The sequence below is a fragment of the Sciurus carolinensis genome, chromosome 5 (assembly GCF_902686445.1).
Source record: "Sciurus carolinensis chromosome 5, mSciCar1.2, whole genome shotgun sequence".
NCBI lineage: Eukaryota > Metazoa > Chordata > Mammalia > Rodentia > Sciuridae > Sciurus > Sciurus carolinensis.
The window spans coordinates 85182772-85201628 of NC_062217.1; the positions used below are offsets into that span (position 1 = coordinate 85182772).

The 18857-nt window shown below is 37.0% G+C and overlaps 1 protein-coding gene across 6 annotated transcripts in view; it reads left to right on the forward strand.

Annotated features, from left to right (window-relative positions):
- The first annotated feature begins 3477 nt into the window (after positions 1-3477).
- Zdhhc20 (zinc finger DHHC-type palmitoyltransferase 20) overlaps positions 3478-18857 on the forward strand; it is a 67268-nt gene continuing 51888 nt past the window's right edge. For 4 of the 6 annotated variants that reach the window (XR_007108733.1, XR_007108734.1, XM_047552529.1 and 1 more), the window contains exons 1-2: positions 3478-3781; positions 14492-14551. Coding sequence is in view for 3 of the 6 variants with exons in the window: in XM_047552529.1 (XP_047408485.1) it covers positions 3664-3781; positions 14492-14551 (178 nt within the window). In the remaining 3 variants the exon portion in view is untranslated. The remainder of the gene's footprint in view (positions 3782-14491; positions 14552-18857) is intronic. The other 2 variants (XM_047552531.1, XR_007108735.1) reach the window with 2 other exon arrangements.

The window sequence follows — 18857 nt, forward strand, 5'->3', positions numbered from 1 at the left end:
GTTGCTTAGGGTCCCACTAAGTTGCTGAGACTGGCCTCCAACTTGCAATCCACCTACCTCACCCCCCAGGGTCACTGGAATTACTGGGCCCAGCCCATTGAGAGCACGACTTGAGTGAGAGTCTTTTGATTTACTTAAGAGAAAGGTCAGACCATAACACTAGGATCATAATTAGAGTAACTTATACTACATGTATGTACAATATGTCAAAATACACTCCACTGTCATGTATATCTAAAAAGAACAAATTAAAAATTCTAAAAAAAAAAAAAGAGAGAGAGGAAAGTCAGAGAACTCTGTGTGTGTGTGGGGGGGGTGCAAGCCACCTAGAACTCAGGGACCCATGCATGTTAGGCTCTACTGCTGAGCTATAACCCCAGCTATTTTCAAGTTTTCTCAATGGTCATTTTTCAAATCCACCTGTTCCCCTTTTCTATTTTTTTGCCTATTATTTTCAAATTTTATGTTTTTTAGATAGAAATTATTTGTTCACTTACCTCTTTGAGCATGCATGCCAAATACTGTTTTTAAAAGTCTTTGTTAGGCAGCTTCCTGCAATTAATTTTATCTTATATGAATTCAAGTTCTGATTGTTGATTTTCATTTGCATCCTTTCTTAGTATCGGGTTTCTTCATGTGTTTTGGAAATGTGTTTTAATTTTTAAAATTTGTAAATTTTTTCTTCTCCATTCTTTTCATATCTGTATCTATATTTTCCATAAGCCCTCCATAAGGCTTGAGAGTTGCCTCTACTTGCCTTTATTATTCCTTAGTCCAGAGTTAGAACTTAAAATGATATTTAGAGGTTCCTGACTGGTGGTTATAATGGCAAAATCAGAGATAAGTCAGCAGGATAGCTGGTAGCTTGGCACTCCTGGGTTAGGGGCCTATAGTCCTCCAGTCTTCACTGAAAACCATAATCCTAGAGCTTGATCAGTAAAAAAATTTTTTTCTTTGTTGGGGGATGGAGAGGACAGAGGTTGGGAATAGAGGACAGAACTTCCATTTGTCTTTTAAGTTCCTGTTGCAGGCCACCAACAACCTGCACCCATATGACTACAACAGCCTCCCAACTGGCCTCTCTGCCTCTAGACTTTCTTCCCTCCAATCCATTCTTCCCACCATGGCCAGAGTGACTATCATACAATGTAATTCTGCTTACATGATAGCTCTGTTACAATCAGTAGCAGAGATGGAGTTAAATCACTGGCCCAACATGGAAAAGGAAGAAAGGGGTTTAGGATGTTAGTTTCCATTGCTTATAGCAAGAGAACACTGAATAGCTCATGTCTGTAGACACTAAAGATAGAAACACTCCAAAAAAATGAAAATGTTACCACCCCCCCACCAAACATATCTTCACTGAATGACTTTATGATAAGGAAATAGAAATATTTTATAGATTCCATTTAAGAGTCAAAACCTTTTTAGACACATGGTGTTAATTTTGGAATCAGAAAGTAATGTGATTTGGCTTATGATTCCAAAAGTTAGTAATAACATCTGGATAACAGAAACCTGCAAATGTCTATTCAATAATTACTTACTAAATATGTCTTATTTGCATGACACTACAGGGGAAATAGGATATGTAAGAACTACTCTACCTTTAAGAACCTTACTAGGTAGGATGCAAGGTGATTAGAATCAAAACTAAATGTGTTGTGTTTCCCCAAAATGTATGTGGAAGTTCAAACCCGCAATAATTCAGAATGTGACCTTATTTGGAAATAGGAACATTATCAATGTAACTAGTTAAGATGAGGTCCTATTGGGATAGGGTAGGCCTTTAATCCAGTATTAACAGAGATGTGGAGATAGACATAGGGAAGAGGATGCCAGGTAATACTAGAGTGAGACAGCTGCAAGCCAAGGAATACCCAGGACTGATGGCCACCACCAAAATCTAGGAAGGTGCAAGGACAAATTCTCCCTACAGGTTTCAGAGGAAGTACAGTCTTGCTAACACTTTTCTTTAGGACTTCTAAAGCTCCAAGAACTGCAAGACAATAAATCTCTGGCATTTTAAGACCTCAGTTTTATGGTACTAGGGAACAGTAGCCCTAGAAAACTAATATTATAGTTTTTTAGTTAGTGTTATAAACAAAATGACATAACAAATAGAAATTATTTCCAGTGGACCAGAGCTTCTGGATGACAGGGTATTCATGTTAAACTTTAATATTATGATTCTGTTATGTAGAGATGGTAGGAGAAGAAAGGGCTTTATATTTTTCCATGTCAATCTAAATCGCATCTTAAAGCTTAGTCATTCTAAGCAGTCTCTCTGGAAAACAAGCAGAATGTAATCCACTTTAATGCCCTGAACTTTGCCACTAACAGAACTTTTAAGGTATAAGACTGGGGAGACCCTACTTTACTATTTCAAGCAGCATTGTGCAGAGGTTAAATAATTATTACTTGCTTTTACTATTACTACATCACACTACAAAAGTGGGCAACTCTTCTTCCTGGGAACTTTGGTAAGCAGTAGCTAATTAAAATCTCTAACTCAAACATGGTAGTAGCAGGTATTAAGAAGGCTGACTGGAATTAAACTTCTCATGCTTTGACCTTGCATTATGATGTCTTCACAATGATGCTTCTAGGTTCAACTATGATTACAGTCATGGCTCAGCAATCTTCAGTTGTAAACAAATTCTTGAAATTTCAGTAGTCTTTTGGAGGAAGCAAGGAAAGGGCCATTTATCTGCACCTTTTTTCACAACTCGACCTTGAGTGTGAGTTTCAAATCAAACTGATGGATTCTGTCACGCTTCCATCCTAAATCACTGGCTCCTACAAGTTTCATCTTCCAAAAGAGAAGTTCTGCTTGAATAACGGACCGAATTATTTCAAAAGTACAGGTCCTTTTTATTTTATTTAATTTTATTTCAGCTCTAGCCAAGAACTCTACCGTGGAGCTGTACCCCCAGCCCAGCACAGCACAGGGGTTCTTTACCAGAGATACACATCAGAATAACCGGAGGAATCCTATAGTGATACACATTCCTCACCTGCATGCTGTGGTGGAGCACGGCCTTATCATATTTGAAAAAGCACCCAACTAATCGGGGTCCTACAGATCTTTGGGGGGGTAAGTTTAATACACAGATGGTCAAAGCCCACAAATCAGCTAAGGATTAATTTCCAGCAGCCTCTCTCTCCTCTTGAACCTGGATCTACAAAAGCTATTCCCTGTTCCTCACTCATCAGGGGGCTGTTTTTGCTAGGGTTTGACATGCCCCCCACTCCGCAGCCACTCTCTAGCCACCTGGCCTCCTTCTTTCCCTCCACTGCCCAGTCCGCCCAAACCCGCCACGCCCCGTGGGCGGTCCCAAGCGGATGCCCCGCCCCGTCCCTCCGGCCGCGGAAGCCCCGCCCCAGAAGCGCGGAGACTCTCCGCGGCCGGCTGCGGGCGGGGGCGGGGGTGGGGGAGAGCACGGGGGGAGGGGCGGCGGGATGTGGAGTGGGGGCGGGACCAGCCCGAGGGCTGAGAGGGGCGGAGTCACGGAGGAGCTTCGGAGTTTATCTTTGATTACCCTTGCCGGGGAGGCGGGAGAGCTTGGCTCGGAGCCGGACAGAGGACCCCCATCGTCGCCGTCGGAGATCTGGCCTCACCTAAGACAGCGGGGCACCGGGCTTGACCGTCGCCCGCGGAACATGGCGCCCTGGACGCTCTGGCGCTGCTGCCAGCGCGTGGTGGGCTGGGTGCCGGTGCTCTTCATCGCCTTCGTGATCGTTTGGTCCTACTACGCGTACGTGGTGGAGCTGTGCGCTTGTGAGTACCCGAGGGCGCGGGCGGAAGGCAGGCATGCGGGGGCGCGGGGCGTCGGCCGGGACCGGCTGCAGGCCCGAGGCCGCGCGCCCGCTGCTTTGTTGGAGCCGCGGCGCCTGGCGCTCCGGGAGCCGGGATGCCCAAGGCCGCGGTGCGGCCCAGCGAGCCCGCGGCTTCCTGGTTCTAGCGTTCGCTCGGAAGCTGCCCATCCTTCTGTCTTCTGTGACGGAATGTTCAGAAAGGCGTATCCTCCGAACGGAACTCGTCGACCTTCGTAGGTCTAGGGTGTGTGTGTGTATGTAGCCCTTATTTTTGCTTTTGCTAATATTTTTTAAACCAAAGAAATCTGTGCCTTCCAGGTTGTTTTTATCCAAACAGCGCGAGACGCTTGTTACCTGAAAAGCCGGCTGCCGCGGTTGGGGGGAGGGAGGTGTGTCTTTTGGTGGCCTCTGGCTGAAGGCGGATCAGACATGGAGGGTGAGTGAGCCCCAGCTTCAGATTTTAGGTTGTACTTGGCTCATTTTAAAAAGTTCATTTCTCTTAAGTCTGAATCCTGCAACCTATAAAATGTTTGAAGATCGAATGGGTAGGACTGTACATAGCATGGTTTTTTTTTTTTTTTTTTCACTGTATTTTGACGATTTATTTTACTTTTTCTTTTCTCTCTCTCTTTTTTTTTTTTTTCCCCTTTTGGCGGTGCTGGGGATTGAACCCAGGACGTCCTTGCACATGCTAGGCCAGTGCTGTGCCGTTGAGCTACATCCCCAGCCCGGTGTGTTTTTCTCATCACCTTCAATTTTGAAGTCTTGTTTATTTTTACTACCTTCCATTTCTCTAATCTCTAGCACCCAGCTCTCACCTGACTCCCTGGAAAAAAGAATTGCAGTATACCTCAAGGAATTTAACATACTGGTTTGAATTGGTTGCCTTTAAGAATAAAGGAAATCGGTTGTCATTAATCAAAATATTGGAGCTATTTCTGTCTGTGATATTGAATAGTTGCTCCGAGATTGCTCTATCTTAATTTGTTCTTGGGCTTTGACTATGTGACTGTTTTACACTTATACTGACCTCCCTCGGGTTGGTTCTGCATATGTCTGTTGCTTATATCTTTTTTATGAAAATCTAGGACCAAATGGATATAAGCGGTGCTTGTAAAAGCATTTCCCTGGTAACTCACAGTGATCTAGCCTTTGTCCCCAAACTGAGTCCACAGTTATCTGAAGGATAACTATTAATATTCTTTGAAAAAAGCACATGAAATAGATTCTGATTGTATGAATGAAGCTGTATCACTCACGCTTTGAATGTGAAAGCAAGATTTCGGTTATAGTTCTGCATTTGTACATGTCTTGGCCAGGTACTTTGTAACAAGCCTGAATTCTGTACATAAAAGATAATGATTAGCTCAGAAAGTTTAAGGGTAGGTTTTTAAATGAAAATATTTACCCTTGGGTTAGGTAGGTTATGTAGCTTAGTGGTAGAGCTTGCCCAGTGAGCACACAGCCCTGGGTTTGATCCCTAGTACTGACAAGGAAAAAAAGAAAATCGACTGTGAAGAAAATTGCTTCTTAGAACATTTAATTTTGAAGAAAACTATCCCAGCAGGTGGACCCAGAATAAATTATTGTGCAATATATTTCCAAATAATAATAGAGCTGCTATGTTGAAAATAATCAGTCTCATTCTTTTGGGTATCAAAATGTTTGCTGAAAAATAAGTTTGACTCCATTAAAATTGAGTAGAGTTAGGTATTTCTTGAGGCTTTTTATTTAATTTCCTTATTTTCTGGTATTCTTCATCAAACTAAAAGGACAGAATTTATAATTATATCTTCACTTACTGTACATAATAACCCCATAAGGTTAATAAAGCCAGTAAATAGCATAATCAGAATTGGAATTCACACAGTGTGGCTCTAGGGCCCATGCTTTAAAAATCATTGTGTAATGAATGATGAATCTACTTTTTTACCCAATTCTGGACTCTTGCAGATTTCAGTCTTGTTTAAATAAGGTAGTTTTTTCCTAAAAGGCACTAGCAGAAGGTTCCTAAATACTTCGGACAGTAGAAATTGCTGACCCACAATATGCTCTCAGTCACTTGTTTACAACCAAGAGAACTTCATTTTAGCACAGGCTCTATGACTTCCTCATTTTGCTAATATACACATATACACATGGGCTCGCACAGTATCAGCCTTATTAGGAGTAATCTCAAGGACAAAATTGATACACTTAATATGGCCATCTTAGTGGGTGATAAGTGGAAAAGATTAAATAATACTATTGGTCCTTGGTTTTAAATTAGATTAAAATACCTCTTTGGCTTTTTTCCCCAAAGCTTCTGTTTGAAAAGATTAGTTTAGTTATGGGTGGATTGAACAACTTTACCTCTCTGGTCAACATGGTTATATTTAAGGAAAGTGCTAATTCAAGATTTCTAGAGTTTTTATCAGAATACTTGCTCAGGTCATTTTGAACTGTTAGTAGTAGGTATATATCTCTTTTTTAGCATATAGAAGATCTTAGAAATTGAGTTTATTTAGAGTTGATCTAATTCATTATCTTCTCGGAAATTTATTGCTCAAAAGAACCATGTGGTTTGTTCAAGGGTAGACATTTTTAATCTTTTTATCAGATAGAAATAAGAAGAGTGAGACTGTAACCCTTGAGTCTGTATCCTTGTGTCTTCATAACATCTTCAGATTTAGAGTGAGACACGTAACGAGTGCCATTACTGAGTACACTCTGTTGACATAGTGATTCTGAAGTGTTACATTGATCTCAGGAGAACCAGCTTTCCTTTTTTGTGTGACTTAAAGCCTTTAAAATGTATTCCAAGTTTCTGCATATGTTTGAGAAAAATATATTCTGTAATCAGCAGTGTATTTTGCTGTTTGTTGCTGGGAATTCATTTATGTCATAATGCTTCATAAATGTCATTGCAGACAAATTGGTAATGTTATTTAAGTCTTTTCTATTACCTTTTAAAATTATTGAGAGAGGTATGATTATCATGTATTTATTTCTCCTTGTACTTTATCGTTTTTTCATTGTGTATTTTTCAGCTCTGTAATAAGGTATATAAAATGTTTAGAATTGTTAAGTCCTCTTGATGATTTGGCCCCTTTGTAATTATGAAATGACTTTCTTATCCCTGACAGTACTATTTGCCCTGAAATCTACTTTGGCAGATATTAACGTGCCTACTAACCTTTGTTTTGATTATAGTTAGCATAATATATCTTTCTCTGTCCTTTTACTTTATCCGGTTTATGTCTTTATATTTAAAGCGTGTTTCTTGTAAGCTTCATCTATTTGGGCCTTGCCTTTTTTTTTTTTTTTCCTTAATGTAATCTGAAAATCTTTGCCTTTCAATTGAGGTGTTTGACTATTTACATTTAATGTGATTATTAATATGTTTTAACTTATTTTTTTTATTTCTGTTTAGATGTTGATAGCCCTTTATTTTATTCATCTATTTATATGTGGTGCTGAGAATTGAATCCAGTGCCTCACACATGCCAGGCAAGCACTGTACCACTGAGCCACACTCCAGCCCAATATGTTTAAATTTAAGCCTGTCCTTTGTGTTTAATATGTCCAACTTGTTCTTTGTTCCCTTTTCCTTTTTTCTATCTTCTTTTGAATTAATCAAATGTATGTTTTCAAAATTTTTATTATTTTACTTCCTTCATTAGTTTATTACCTGTAGTTCTTTTTGTTATTTAAGTGGTTGCTTCGTAGTTTATAACCTATCTTTAGCTTACCATAGTCTATTTTCAAGTGATACACCTTTTCACATTCAGTATCTTATAAAAATATTTGTTTCTTCCTTCCCAGTCATGCATTTTGTGTTATAAACATATATTATGTGGCTTATTTTGTTTGAAAAATCTTTTGAAAAGATTTAAATAATAAAAACAAATACATGTACTCACCTAGTTACCATTTCTAGTGCCCTTCGTTCCTTTTTATAGATCATATTTCTGTCTGGTGTTATCACTTTATGCCTAAAAGTGGATCAGTTGGAGATGAACCATTTCAGCTTTTGTATATTTGTAAAATTTTAATTTAGACTTTTTTTGTTTTGTCTGTTTTGGTTTTATTGTTGGAGTACTGAGGATTGGATCCCAGGGCCTTGCACATGCTAGGCAAACATTCTACCACTGAACTATATCCCTGGCCTCTTGGTATTTTGTTTTTGGTAGTTACTTTAACAAGGTATAGTTTAAATTCCATTAAATTCAATCATCTAAAATGTACAATCTGATGACTTTTAGTAAATTTACCAAGTTGTCTGTAACCACAACAGTCCTTTTTTTGAACATTTCTGTCACCTCATAAAGGTCCCCCATGCCCATTTACAGTTACTCCGTCTTTCTTTCCCCAGCCTAAGGCAACCAATATCCATGTTCCGTTTGCATATGCCTTTTCTGGACATCTCATATAAATGGAATAATATAATAAGTGGTCTTTTGTGTCTACTGTCTTTTACCTGGCATAATTAAAAAAATTTTTTTAGTCGTAGACAGATACAGTACCTTTATTTTTTAAAAATGTGTTGCTTAGGATAGAACCCAGTGCCTCCCCTGTGTGAGGCAAGCGCTCTACCCCTGAGCTACAACCCCAGCCCCAGCATCATGTTTTTTTTGTTGTTGTTTTTTTGCGGTGCTGGGGATTGAACCCAGGGTCTTGTACTTACAAGGCAGGCACTCTACCAACTGAGCTATATCCCCAGCCCCCAGCATCATGTTTTTGAGGTTCATCTGTATTATAGTGTGTCTCAGTGTTTTCCCCTTTATTCTTCACTTTACATTCTTATTTGTATTTTTTAAAGATACATTCATAGTTTTATTTAGGAATATATTTCTAGTATACTTACACATCATTTGTGGATTGAATTAGAATATAAATTAAAAGTGTGTGCTTTCTTACCATATTTAAGTACTTGAATAATCTTACAAGATTTGTAGTATGGTTACATCCTGTCATCTTTGTATCTATAGAGAGCCCAGTGCTTGTAGACTTTCAACTAATGTATGTTAAATTGAATAGACTCATACTCTTGTAAAAACTCTCTTGAATCATGTTGGAATTTTAAAATGCAGGAACATCCAGAATAATAATACTAATTATAGTCACAAAACATATATTTTACAGACTTTGGTGTTAAAGGCTACTTATGATTGATTGGTTCTACATTCTTTCTTTTGGATTGTGAAACAATGATTCTTTGAAATTATGCTCATATTCTTTTAAAAATCTGGTTCCCCAGATCCTATCCACAATGGTTGGCATAATTATAGAAAAAATTTTAAAATGTGAATGAGTATTTTTTACCTAGTAATTTTCTATTTCCTATTTGTTTTCAGATTGTAAAATGTAGTAATTTTCTGTTTTCTAGATAACTTGACTTTGAAAGCTGTAGTGCTTTGCAAATCTCTTAGTTTGCATTCTACAATTGCCCTAGCCTTTTGTTTTTTTTTTTTTTTTTTTTGAATAGCAAGTTTTTTCCTTACAGCTACTAGTGAGTTGATCTGTCTTGGTATTGTTTTCTTTTGTTACCAGATAGCAATCTGGTTTAAGAGTGTTCTATAAATATATATTTAAAAACACATACACAAAAACCAAATCCAAATATATTTTCTTCCACATGAACTGAATCTTCTTTGGGATTTCCATTGCTTCCTTTTATTTATTTATTTTTTGGTGGTGCTGGGGACTTAAACCCGGTCTTCACACATGCTAGGTACATGCTCTACCCCTGAACTACACCCTAGCCCCTCTATTGCTTTCTTGAAAGACAAGAAATGTAAAAGGTAAAGATATTGGACAACTTAGAAATCAACTCAGACTATTTGGAAGAAGAACATGCCTTAGTCCTGCAAATAAGCTTTGCTTCTACCTTGACCACTTCTACTATATGAATTAGAAATAGTAGTATGCTAATTGGAGTCTAATAGGCATCTCAGATTTAACATGTCCCAAACAAAATTCTTGATTCCCCCACCCCCACCCTGCCCCTCCTTCCTTAGTAAATGACAGGTGAATCCTTCAGGTTCCTTGACTGAAGAAATCGTTCCATATCCAATTAATCATCCATCAAGTATTGTAAATGTACTAAAATCCAGCCACTTCTCACTACATCACTACAATTATACTTCTTCAAGCCCATGATCTCTGTGTAATAGAATGAAAATCATATAATCAATAATCAATCAATAATTTGCACCTCCTCATATCAATAAATAGTCTTTTTGCCCAGTCTTTGAATCTGGCCAGGTCGTATACTTGATTTGACCAGTAGAATGAGGTGGAAGTGATATTGTGTGAGTTCTGAATCTTAAGCCTCTAGGCATAATACATATTTTGCTTTAGCTCTTTTGGAACATTCTTTGTTATGTAAGGAAATCCAGGCTAGACTGTTGAGTGAGAGATCAAATGGATTGAGAGGTCAGCCAAGAGCCAAAGCTTCTGATATGTGAGTAAGACCATTGGGGCTCTAGCCCCAGGTGAGGTGGTAGATGACTGCAGGTGGTGGAAAGAGCCCAGCTGATTAGGACCCAAACTGCTAACCCTCACAATTGTAGGAAATAATAAATGGTACTGTTTAAAAGCACTATAGTTTGGGGTGGTTTGTTATTTTACATTCTCACCTATATCATTGTACTGTGGTTGTAACATCTCCTCACTTTATCCCAGTCTGTTCTCTAGGAAATAGCCAGAATGTTCCCTTTTAAATTAGCAACCATCTTAACACTCCTCTTCTCACAACTTGGCTGGCTTTTTCTTTTATCTAAAAACCTTACTGTGGTCTTGAAGGCAATAATACTCTTTCCCTCATTTCTTCTCTTACGTAATTTCATTTCTACTCTTCCTTTTTATCTAAAAGAAATCTATTCCCTGAAAACTATTGTTGCCTTTATTTTTGCTGTGTTATTTCAACATTTAGGTGTAGGTGCCTCTCTTCTGGTATGTGTGCTACATATTAGCAGTACTTAAATCTGTGTTGCTTAGATGCTTATAGGAATAGTGTCAGATACACGTTTCTTAAAATCCCACATGATGTTCACTAGGAGGGCTCCTTTGCTTAAACAACATATGTCCCACACACATATTCCTGACACTTACAGAAGCCTGCTGCACTCTATCACTGTCACACTAGCCTCCTTGCTATGTCTTAATCAATTTCAGATGATCTTAGTCAATTTTCTTACCTCATCAAATTTGTTTTCCTGCTGTAAAGTGTGATAATTGTACCTAGCTTACAGAATAATATAAGGTTTTGGCAAAGTAGGAGGGAGAGAAGATTTAATAGCCATTAGGACACTTATTCTGGCCTTCCCTTTTTAGCAAGAGTTGGTATTTTTGTTCTTAAAGTTGTGTTTTCTTTCCAAAAGTCTTTAGAGTGAAGGAGCATGTTCACACCAAGTTTTCATTTTCTTTTCCTAATTGACTCTATTTGAAGATCATATTGCCAAAACATGCTGATTTTGCTATAAGCTGCTGTTAGTTTCAGAAGTATGTGTGTGAGAGGGTATGTTGTCTAAGGGAGAGAGCCTTCCTTGTCACCATCATTTGCAGTTTTAAGAAGATTAATACATAATACTATTCCTATACGCATATAAGGAACACAGATTGAGGTATTGCTCAAATTTGTAACATATTCTTGAACAAATGGGTACTTGGACTTAAATTCTCAAAGAATACATTAAAAATAATGGTGACTAGTTTTAGAATAGATTTCTTTAAGGTAGCGATCCATAAGTCTTGAAAATGTTTTTTAAAATTGTTTTAAAACATTTCTATTTTCTTAACATTCTTTTGTTCTTCCTAGTGCTTCATTTTACTGATATGAATTTTGAACCATGCATTGAAATCATAGGAAGAGTTAATTTTCATTAACATACTAATTGTTGAATAGCATGTAAAAACAAACACAAACATTAAAGCCTTCTGAAAAACTTCTTAACCTAACTGCATGGAAAAGATGTCATTAGTACATGAAGGAAATAATAGCAAATACACTAAAACGTTAATAGTACATGTTTTTGGGTGTGAGACTACAGAGTTTTTTTTTTCTGTCTCATATGCTATAATTCCTTTTTTCTGTGTATAACTGATATACTTCTTGTAAACATTCATTAAAAAGGAAGATGTCATGGTGATGATAAATATGCATGTGTGTAAATATGCAATGACCTCTGATAGGAGGCTTTCATATACTGTGTTGTGGTTTGAATCTGGACTGTGTCTCAAAAGTTCATGTACTTGGTCTCCAATGTGGTAATGTCCAGAGATGGGGCTTTGGAAAATGATTGGAGTATGAGTGTTCTGACCTCATCACTGTATTAATCCATTAATAGCTGAACGAACTACTGGCAGGTGGTGGAAACTGGAGGCAGATATGGGGCATGGTTGGAAGAAGTCATTCCCAGGAACCAACCTTTGGGGACTACATGTTGTCCCTGGCTGCCATGAGCTGAGCAGTTTTCTTCTGCCATGACATTCTGCTTTACCTCAGACCCACAACAGTGAACTGGCCAACCATAATCTGCATCCTCCAAAACCATGAGCCAAAATGAATCTTCTTTTTCAATTTGTTTATATCATTATTTTGGTAATGGCAATGAAAGACTAACACACATGTCCTGCTGGGGCTCAGACCCTGGGAAACAGATTCCAGATCCTGGCAGGTAAAAGAGATGTGAGGTACAGTTGGGATGTTGGACATGCTTTATTCAAAGGCAGCAGTTACCCCTTAGGTCTTTTCTATAGGCCTTTTTTATGTGCAGGCCCAACAAAGAAGGCCCATGCCAACAGATTATATGAATGAACGCATACTCACAAGCAGATATTTGTGACCTTGAGTACATATGCTGAATCCGGGTGTTAATGACCTTAACTATATACTAACTCATAGTAGGCCCTTGGCAAGGGAGCATCGTTCCAGCCTCCAAGGCTCTAGGTGCTCTGGCCTACCACTTGTGACTTCATCTTGTCATTCATTCTGTTTTAGCCAAACAGGCCACCTTGCTTTTCATCTGTTAGACCATGTGTAGTGCCCCTTGAAGACCCTTGTGCTTCTTGTTTTTTTTTTTTTTAACCTGGAATGTTTTCCTCCCAGATTTGTACATTGCTCTTTCTTCCTTTCTCTGCATTACTGTTTAGTCACCTTTCAGAGAGGCATTCCTGCCTAAGCCTCTTTCACAAGAGGAAGTATTATTTTAAAAAAATAAATACTTCCTCTTTCACTATCTCCTTACAGTTACCCTGCTTTATTTTTCTTCATAACACTTATTATTTGACATGATTATTTGTATTTCTCCCCTGAGTAGTCTGATCACTATTGTATTTCTAGAACCTAAAATAGGGCCTAGGGGCTGTGGCTCAGTGGTGGAGTGCTGCCTTGCATATGTGAGGCACTGGGATCGATCCTTAGCACCATATTAAAAAAAAAAAAAATAGATAAAGATATTGCGTCCATCTATAACTAAAAAAAATTTTTTTTAAATAAAATAGGGCCTAGCATGTTTTCTCAATAGGTATTTATTGAATGAGTGAATTGATTTTATAGTTGCCAGTTCTCATTTTAGTAGAATTGGAATGTTTTTGTGTTGTAGATAATAGTTATTTTCAAATACGAGATACTCATGGTCTTAAGAAATCTATTTATTAATTTAGTCATTGATTGTTTAGTGTTCCAGGTACTATATGTGATACTGGGGATAAAAAAAGATCTATAAATACCCATGGTCAAATACATTTGGACTTCATACAATAGTTCCCATCTTTAATAGTCACAGTTCTCATTTGTATATCAAAGGTTTTAGAAAGGCCTACCATAACAATATGTTATTTTTGTTTAACCCAGTATTTTCGTAAAGCTTTTTTTCATAGTTTTTTTTTGTTTTTGTTTTTGTTTTTGTTTTTGTTTTTAATGAGGCATCTATTTAAATCCTTTTAGACTTAGAGAATTGTTAACCTTTGGTAACAAAACTCTAGTGTAAGTAGTATGTCAGGTTGGGGTGAGAGTTAAACTGCAGGAACTACCTTTGAAAAAAGTGGTGTTACCAGTTAATATGAGGAATCTCCTTGCTTTTCATCAGAAAAGGAAAAACGCACATACCAGCTACAAATAGTAAAGTCACTTTATCTTTCCTCAGCCGTTTATTCATTCTCTCGTTCCCTCCCTCCCTTCTCTCCTGCCCTTTCCTATTAAGCAGTCTCCTTCTCAGCCTGCCCTGGTATGACCCAAGAGATTCTACCAGGGAGGAATCATTGATAATCTCAAAGTTTCCTCTGGCTTTCAAACAGCCTGTTCATTAATCAATGTAGAAATTGTCTTGGATTATCAGCTAGAAATGTTCATTATATGGCAGCCACTTAGCATAAGGCCATAGATGTCTTTAATTCTACCTCTAATAGAGAGAGATTATTAGCATCATTTTATGAATAAATAAATAAAGACTGGAGTTAATTATATCTTTCATAGTTAACAATACATAGGATAAAAGTTAAAATCCACATAAGTGTAACTCTGCAAGTTTTGCCCTTTCCACTATATATTTTTATTAGAATATTTAATAATTTATAAGTTTTATTTGCAGTCCTTTCTTCATATTTGCTTTAACTATAACTACTCAGATTTTACCTTTGGAGCATTGTGATGCAAATAAGACAATCCTTTCCCTATATTTTTATATAGGTGGAAATTTGATAATAGTACCTAACAAGAAGAATAAGAAGGAAACAGATCCCGAAAAAGGTAGGGATAGATATACCTACTAATGTTCTCATAGAGTTTATTTACTGGCAGTTTGTATTTACAGTTATTTCAAGCCATCCCTGTTTCATGGGCCAATAAATTTGAGGATAAATCATAAATTTGCTAATTCTATCTTATATAATCACATTTTTCAAAACATCTTTATTTTACTTATTTTTATGTGGTGCTAAGGATCAGTGCCTCATACGTGCTAGGCAAGTGCTCTACCACTGAGCCACAACCACAGCCCCTATAATGGTATTTTTAAAAATTAAAGTACCCATAAGTTGCTTTTATTTCATAAAAGTGTGTCTTAATATCAAAACAGTGAAAGGGATAATTCTCAATAAAGACTTTTGCCCTTTTAAATTTAGTTAGTGTCATAGTTTCTTGTTTCACTGTGGCCTGGATCTTTGGATTTGTGAATCATTGCCTGAGCACATTAATGACACTAACTAGTTTCTATCTGAACCTACACATCCCCCATAACAATTAATACTACTTAACTCCATGCACTATTTGGAGCCTAAAACAGCTTGAAACTTGGAATCTTAGGTATTCCTGGTTTGGACACCAGAATTTTAGAGCACAGACTAACTGTAAGTTCATAGGGTAACTAACAATATGTGGTAACTTTAAAAAAAAAAAAAAGTGAGGGTTGGCAGTTAATATTTTAAATTCTTCTGAGCCCCATTGAAAGCACCCAGAATATGGTAATAATTATTGTTCATGCACTTAATGTACTAAGTAATTTATTGTGGTTTATTCATATTATTTCCTTTAACCATCATAACAACTCTATAAAGGAGGTGTATATTTTCCCCTAACTTATAAATGGATGGAGGAATTAACTTAGTTCCTCAATTTAGATCTTTTCATAAATCTTCCTGAAAACCATACAAATTAGTAAGAGCATATAAATTCAATCATAACATAAACCTATAGCAAAACTGGGACATAATGAATTTTTAAAATCTCATTTTATATGTGAATGAGGAAATAGACATTTGAGAATTGCTAAGTGAACTCTAGTGACTATGCCAGAGCTAAATAAGGAGGGGATTGTGCAAAACAGAATAGATTGTGTAGAGTATGTTTTCTATTCATTCTCAAGAAAGAACCCATCCTGAGTGGGAAATTCTGAAAACAGGTTTTAAATCTGGTAGGTCAGAGTATAGCAACTGAATGTCAAAAGATAGGAATTTTTGAAGGTACTTAGACTAGAGATAGCAACCTTGAGAAAATACCCTTTCTAGGGGAGAAGAAGGCACCTTGGAAACTGAAATTACCCTGTGAACACTTAATAGTAAAGAAAATAGTAAAAGAATGTGTAGAAATTAGTACTCAAGGGAAACAACAAAGTTAAACAAGATCATATCAAACAAGATAGTATCAAAGAAGTCGAGAACAAAGTCATTAGACAACATACTGTATTTCACCAAAGCAACTGAAGGTGCTCTTAGAAAATAAGAAATTAAGCAAGTTATTTAAATATGCCTTTCCTTTATAGAATTACTTGCTGTTGCTGATCCATGAAAATCCAACATGTCAGCATGAACAATAATTAAAATAGCATCTAAACAAATTGCTGATTAAAAATCAGAAAATGAGAAACAAAACTTTTCAGTGGAAGAAAATGCATTAAAACAAAAAAGTCAATAAAGAAGTGAAAATTATTTGGAAGCTTATGGTTTCAGAGCTCTCAACCCATAGATGGCAGACTCCATTCTGCAGGGCTCAAGGTGAGGCTGAACATCATGGCAGAAGAGTGTGGCAGAGGGAAGCAGCTCCTATGTTGCTCAGGCAGCCAAGAGAAACTCCACTCACGATACAAATGTGTACCCCAAAGCCATGCCCTCAATGTCCCCCCTCCTCCAGCCACACCCCACCTGCCTTCAGTTACTATTCAATCCAATCAGGTGATTAATTCACTGATTGTGTTAAGGCTTTCAGAACCCAATCATTTCTTCTCTGAACCTTCTTGCATTGTCTCACACATGAGCTTTTGGGGGACACCTCACATCCAAACCATAATACCCCATCTCAAAAAATAAAAAGAGGCAAAAAAAAAACCCAAATACTTTATATATATACATATATATATAAAGTATAAAAAGTATAAAAATATGAACATCATGAACACATTTTTTCTTTGAAAATATAGTGGAAGAGAAGTCTATATTTTGTAGCATTAAAAACAGAAAATACTTAATAAACTTAACAGGAAATAAGCTAGACTTATAAGAGGAAAACCTTCCTAGAAGTCATAAAAGTTGTCTTGAATAAATAGAAAGACATTACAAAGATGCTACTTCTCTCCAAGTTAATGTATAAATTTCAGTCCCAGGAGTTTTTTCTTTTTTTTCTGATACTAGACAAGTTGATACTAAAGAACATATGGGGGTGTGGTGGGGGGAAGAACAACTAAAAAAAAAAAACTAAAAAAGAGTAATAAGGAGAGCAAATTTCAGGTTTTAAACCACTCAGCTACTATAACTAAAACTCTGGGATTTGAGGCGTCCAAAAGAAGGCTCTGTTTTCCCTCAATTTTGCTATATTTTTAAAACTGCTCTGAAAATTAGTATATTTGATTTTTTTGTTTGTTTTGGGTACCAGGGATTGAACTCAGGGGCATCAACCATGGAACCACATCCCCAGTCCTATTTTGTATTTTATTTAGAGACAGGGTCTCACTGAGTTGCTTAGTACCTTGCCACTGCTGAGGCTGGCTTTGAACTCGAAATTCTGCTTCAGCCTCCCAAATCGCTAGGATTAGGGATTAGAGGCATGGTCCACTGCGCCGGGCTAATGTATTTGTTTTTTAAGAACTGTATATTCTAGAACATAGATGGGTGGTGCCAGCAGAACAGAATAAGATACAATGTTCAGAAATAGATAGTAATTTTAGGAATTTAGAATATGATAAAGGTAGCACCTCAAATCATGGAGGAAAAGTTGGGACAATTGAATAAATATTTGGTAAGAGATAAAATCAGTCCTATGGATGGATAAGGTCTTATTTACTTTTTTTGTGTGTATGTTTATTTTTAAATCAGACTTGTGAAAAATAGTGCATTTACCCAGACACCCAATATGTTTATTCTGCCCTGTGCACTTTGTCCTTTATTTGTTCTCTTAAAAGTTTGAGAATAAATTGTGGACATAATGCCCCTTTATTATAAATTGTTTTTTCCTAAGAACAAAGTCATTTTCTTAAGTGACCAGAGTAGAGTTATAAAAATCAGGGAAATTAGTATTGATAATATACTTCAGTTTTCCTTCACTTTCATGTTCTCTTTTATAGTCCAGCAGAGGATCACATATTAGTTGTGTGTCTCTAGTGACCTTTAATCTGGAGTAGTTCCTCAGTCTTTGTGTTTTATGACCATGACATTTTCTAGAGTACAGGCTTATTTTGTAGAATGTCCCCAATTTGAGCTTATCTGATGTTTACTCCTGATTAAATTCAGAGCATATATTTTTAGTAAAAATATCTTAGAAATAATGCTTTGTCATTGAGTGTACCATTTGGGGGGCTTAAGGTAGTGTTAGGTTTTATTCATCTGTAAGATGCAGGGGTTTTTCCTAATTATTTAAGATTCTAGTCAGCTCAAATACACCATACAGATAATAAGCCTTCAAGGAAGCACTTGCTACTCAATTGTGGAAAGTGAGGTCAGCAGATAACTTCCAGCAGTTAAGCTCTTTCAACATGACTCATCTCACCTGAGGTCTCACCCTTCTTCATACAGCCTTTATGCCACACCTGAGATGGGGCCTGACAGCTCATTTTAGAGCTTCTTGCCAGATGCCAAGGCTAAACCTGCATTGCAGTTAGATTTCTCTATTAGGCCAATTCTGCTCCCTCCCACTTTCTTTCACATGTTTTGGTCCTTAGTAAATACATTGCACCTCAAATTCTGTTCAGCATGGGATTCCAGAGAACCCAACCTGGACAAGTATCTTATGGGGAAACATTTCACAATCCTGGAAATAATCTGTCCCTTGATACTTTCACTTACTTTTTGAAGCATACTTTGAGTATTCTTGCTTCAAACATTTATTACTATTTGTCAAATGGTGATTTTCTAATTCCATAATTTTTTTCTACATTTCTTGGTTAGAATTCTGCAAGGATCATTTATCCTCCTGTTATCATTTGATTGATTTGTTTACATCAGCATGCAGTTATGGGTTATATTTTATCAGTTAAAATCTAACATTTTGTTGCTCAGACTATCCCATATTTGACCAATAGGAACTCCTTTCATCTGGTTTCTATATCCTTTGACAGCTCCCTCTCCTT